At 47.9% G+C, this 4,368-nt stretch overlaps 1 protein-coding gene across 4 annotated transcripts in view; it reads left to right on the top strand.

Annotated features, from left to right (window-relative positions):
- LOC101983149 (zinc finger protein 250) overlaps positions 1-4,368 on the top strand; it is a 16,067-nt gene that overhangs the window by 6,421 nt on the left and 5,278 nt on the right. For 2 of the 4 annotated variants that reach the window (XM_026782569.1, XM_005354136.3), the window contains exons 2-4: positions 2,483-2,573; positions 2,773-2,899; positions 3,147-3,260. In XM_026782569.1, the coding sequence (XP_026638370.1) occupies positions 2,532-2,573; positions 2,773-2,899; positions 3,147-3,260 (283 nt within the window). In that variant the 5' untranslated portion in view covers positions 2,483-2,531. Of the gene's footprint in view, positions 1-2,382; positions 2,574-2,772; positions 2,900-3,146; positions 3,261-4,368 lie in introns of those variants that run through there. The other 2 variants (XM_026782568.1, XM_026782570.1) reach the window with 2 other exon arrangements.

The following is a 4,368-nucleotide window of genomic DNA, read 5'->3' as shown; positions in this document are numbered from 1 at the left end:
TGCTGCACCCACTTGGGGAACTGCTCCATCCCTGCCTGGGACTGGCTGTCTTGGGACCCACTGCCCACTGCCACCGCTCGGGGACCTGCAGCAGTTCTGCCACTGCAGCTACTTGAGGATCCGCAGCATTTTTATTTAATCCATTTCAAGTGTAATAATTTCAAGTGTGTAATAGCCCTAGCTATCCTGAAACTCACTTTGTAGACCAGGCTGGCCTTGAACTCACAGAGATCCACCTGACTCTGCCTCCCCAGTGCTGGGTTTAAAGGTGTGCACCACCACTGCCCAGCTGGGCGTTTGTTTGTTTGTTTTATGGGCAAATCATTTCTATTAAAGTATTTTGGCTTTTTGCTATGCTTTAAAGGGCTTTCTTATTTAAAGATTATTTTCTAAATAGTCTGGTTTTGTCTGGTACTTTTTAAAGTAATCTATTTATTTTTACGTGCATTGATGTTTTGCCTGCATGTACGTGCATGTGAGGGCGTAGGGTTCCCTGGAACTGGAGATACAGACAGTTGTGAGCTACCATGTGAGGGCGTAGGGTTCCCTGGAATTGGAGATACAGACAGTTGTGAGCTACCATGTGGCTGCTAGGTTGTCGGGCTTTGTGGAAAGCCAACCGTGCAGGTCATGATGCTCACTATGTAACTCAACCTGGTCTTTTCTGAGGATCCTCTGCCTCCACCTTTCTGAATAGTTGGACCTACAGGGGAAAGGAGCCATGATCAGCTTCCATTTCACTATCAGAGAACCAGAGGCCCAAAAGGACAGATTATAACCCGAAAGCACAGATTATAACCCGAAAGCACAGATTATAACCCAAAAGGATAGATTATAACCTTGCTCCCCATTTTTTCCAGTACCGTCTGCCATTGGCTGCAACCTTGGCTCTGTCTCACTGTTGTAGATGCCCCCGCCCAACACTTGAGAAGACTAAACCCATCTGCTACAGGCTCGCTCTCAGACCCTCTCTGTCCCCAACCCCTTATCTGTGTTAAACGTCTGTCTATCAAGGTGTGTCCCCAGGACCCCCCCACCGCCAAGTGGTGAGACAAGACATCCTTCAGGTCCCGGACCTTCTGGTACTCCAGACTCAGCTCACGCATAAGCATGCTCAGACCATGCTCGTCCATAGGCTGAGCCCTTCCCACATCAGAGCACAAAGGCTATCTAAGACTAAGCAAGGGTCCGAGCCTGTGGTTTTCCACAGAAGTAGATGGCCCACTTCCCACTTTGGAGGGAGTACTTCTTGGGAGATCGCATGGCTTAATGCCTCTAGGTTCATATGAGCCATATGAATGCCTTGAGTATAGAGCATGTAGGGCCCTGAGGAGCTACTGTCCTTGTGAGCAGGCAGGACCATAGGCCAGGCCAAGATGAGCCAGCCAGCAACCAGTCTTCACTGGCTCCCCACATAGATATGATCAGTCACTCATGGGGACCCCAGTGGTCTAGGCTGTGAAAGACTGGAACCTTTAAGTCCTTAGAAAACAATAGGTAGATGCTTAGAGAGCCTTATCATTCTAAAACTTATTTTATTTTCATATGTATATGTAACAGACCATAGAGGCCAGAAATAAGTATTAGATCTCCTAGAACTGAAGTTGGGCACAAACCTGGGTCCTCTGCAAAAGTAACAAGTACTTTTTTTATTTTTTCAATTTATTTGTTTGTTTGTTATTATGTATATTGTGTTCTGCCAGAAGCAGGCACCAGATCTCATTACAGATGGTTGTGAACCACCATGTGGTTGCTGGGAATTGAACTTAGGACCTCTGGAAGAGCAGCCAATATTCTTCATCTCTGAGTCATCTCTCTAACCCCCAATAGTAGCAAGTACTATTAACGCTAAGCCCCTGAGCTATCTCTCTAACCCCCAATAGTAGCAAGCACTCTTAACGCTAAGCCACTGAGCTCTCTCTAGCCCTACTTATATTGAAAAAAGGGGAGGAGCAGGATGTGAAGCGTTACCTGACCTAGAACATACCGTGTAGGCCAGTCTGGCTTTGAACCCACAAAGATATCACAACCTCTGGCTCCCCTGTCATTTTTCAAGTGGGACTTTCCCTGACTAAGCCTACTAGATGGGAACAGCCCAGGAACCAAATGTTTGCTCAGGACTCTGTACTAGAGAATACCAATGTGAGCGTGGGCCTGGGGAGACAGAACAGAACTACAGGGGCTTCAGCTCCTGGAGTCTAACTTCAGTCTGCCCTTCTTTGCTTTGTTTTGTTTTGTTTTTCGAGAAAGGGTTTCTCCGTAGGTTTGGAGCCTGTCCTGGAACTTGATCTATAGACCAGGCTGGCCTCAAACTCAAAGAGATCCACCTGTCTCTGCCTCCCAAAGTGCTGGGATTAAAGGCGTGGGCCACCACTGCCCAGCTGTCAGCCTGCCTTTCACAGACTTTACCTGACAAGGGACACCCCACACACAGATGTCAGGATCTGTGGAACTGGACTCTCGTGTGTTCTTGCTTTCTCAGCCCCACGGGATCCTGATTCCTCTTGTCCTTACACACCTAAGACGCCAAGATGGCAGCAGCTGGACTTCTGCCACTGCCAGCAGGACCTCAGGTGAGTGCTCCCAAAGGCTTATTCAGTGGCTTGACCAAAGCTCCTTCTGTGCCCAAGCAGTCCGTGTATCACTGCCTCTCCTGAGCTCAATCACTACTTCCTACTGAACTCACATGACTCTATGGGGGCCGCCACCAGTCCCCCGTGGCAGGTGTACTACCTGTCAGGCGCGAAGTTACTAAAAAACCGGCCATTCCAGGTCAAGGTGACCTTCGAGGACGTGGCTGTTCTGCTGTCCCAGGAGGAGTGGGCCCGCCTGGGCCCTGCTCAGCGGGGCCTCTATCGGAATGTGATGATGGAGACTTACGGCAATGTGGTCTCGCTAGGTAAGGCTCCTCCATGGGCTCCATGTGTCTTTGTGTGCTGGACTCAGGTTGGGGGTTTCCCAGAGATGGGGCAGCTGCTGGGAAGAGAGGGACTCGGAGCAGACTGGTCCTGAGGCTTGCTCACCTCAGGGATTCAGCTCCAACAGAATGGAAGCTCTGTCCTTTTCCTGTGCCCACATGGAGCATGGATTAAGGGAGTATCTTAGCAAATATTGTATAATCCAGGGGCTTCCCTCCTCATGAGCAGGACTCCCAGGATCCAAGCCTGTTGTGATCTCCCAGCTGGAGCGAGGAGAAGATCCATGGGTCCTGGATGGGCAGGACACTGAGCCGAGCCAGGGCCTGGGAAGTGGCCACTCCGGTGAGTGAGGAGAATTAATCCTGCTTCCACTGCAGGTATAATCTAGTTCGGACGGAGCCGCTGATGGAAGAAGCTTCCATTGGTCAGGGGAGGGCTCTGTTACTCTTCCTCTGACAGAATGTCCCCAGACTGGGAGGGCCTGGGCCAAGCATTGTCCATGAAGGAAGCGTAGGTGGGGTGGGGAAACTACATGGGGAGGTGAGCCTAGGTACAGAGGAGGGAGGACAGGATCCTGAGCCCTGTAGAGGCTACAGATTGTTTTATTTTTATGGTTTTTTGAGACAGTGTTTCTCTGTACCTTTGGAGCCTGTCCTGGAACTCTGTAGATCAGGCTGGCCTTGAACTCACAGAGTTTGCCTGTCTCTGCCTCCTGAGTGCTGGGTTTAAAGGCATGCGCCACCACCGCCCGGCCTGGGTTACTTGATTTAGAACAAGGCTCTTAGTATAGAAGGGGAATTTTTCAACCTGATACTCATGGTGAAGAGCTGGAAGTTTGATCTCGGGTATAAAAGAATCTACTATCCCTTGACCCGTGAAATATTGTACTGAGGTCCCATGTATTATATAAATCAAAGTTTAAAAAAAAAAAACCAACAAAACTATAAGGATTGAAAAAGAAAAGTATTGTTTGAAGTTTATATGATTTTTAACTTGGAAAAAGAGATTTTCTAGAAATATTGTTAGATAATAAAAATCATTTATATTATCAGCAACAGACAAAGGTATAAATAAATATTAAAATTATGACATATATATAGCATCAGATAGTTATGTGGGATGATGATGAGATGGCTTAGCAGTTAAGAGCATTTGCTGCTCTTCCAGAGGACCCGAGTTCAGTTCCCAGCACCCACATGGCAGCCCACAAGCCTCTGTAACTCCAGTTTCAGCGGATCTTACACTCTCTACTGGCTTCCACACGTACCAGGCACACAAGTGGTACACAGATATACATGCAAGCAGAGAACACTCATACACATAGAGTAAATAAAAAGTATTTTTAAATGAAAGCTCCCAGTTCAAAATGTCAGCATCCTCTTGGATCTGCAGTTGGGCTCAACACACTCAAGTCGCAGCGTGGTCTTCTTTGTATTTTTTTTAATAGTTT

The sequence above is a fragment of the Microtus ochrogaster genome, chromosome 15, assembly GCF_000317375.1.
Source record: "Microtus ochrogaster isolate Prairie Vole_2 chromosome 15, MicOch1.0, whole genome shotgun sequence".
Classification (NCBI taxonomy): Eukaryota; Metazoa; Chordata; class Mammalia; order Rodentia; family Cricetidae; genus Microtus; species Microtus ochrogaster.
This window is presented reverse-complemented; position numbering and strand designations above follow the sequence as displayed.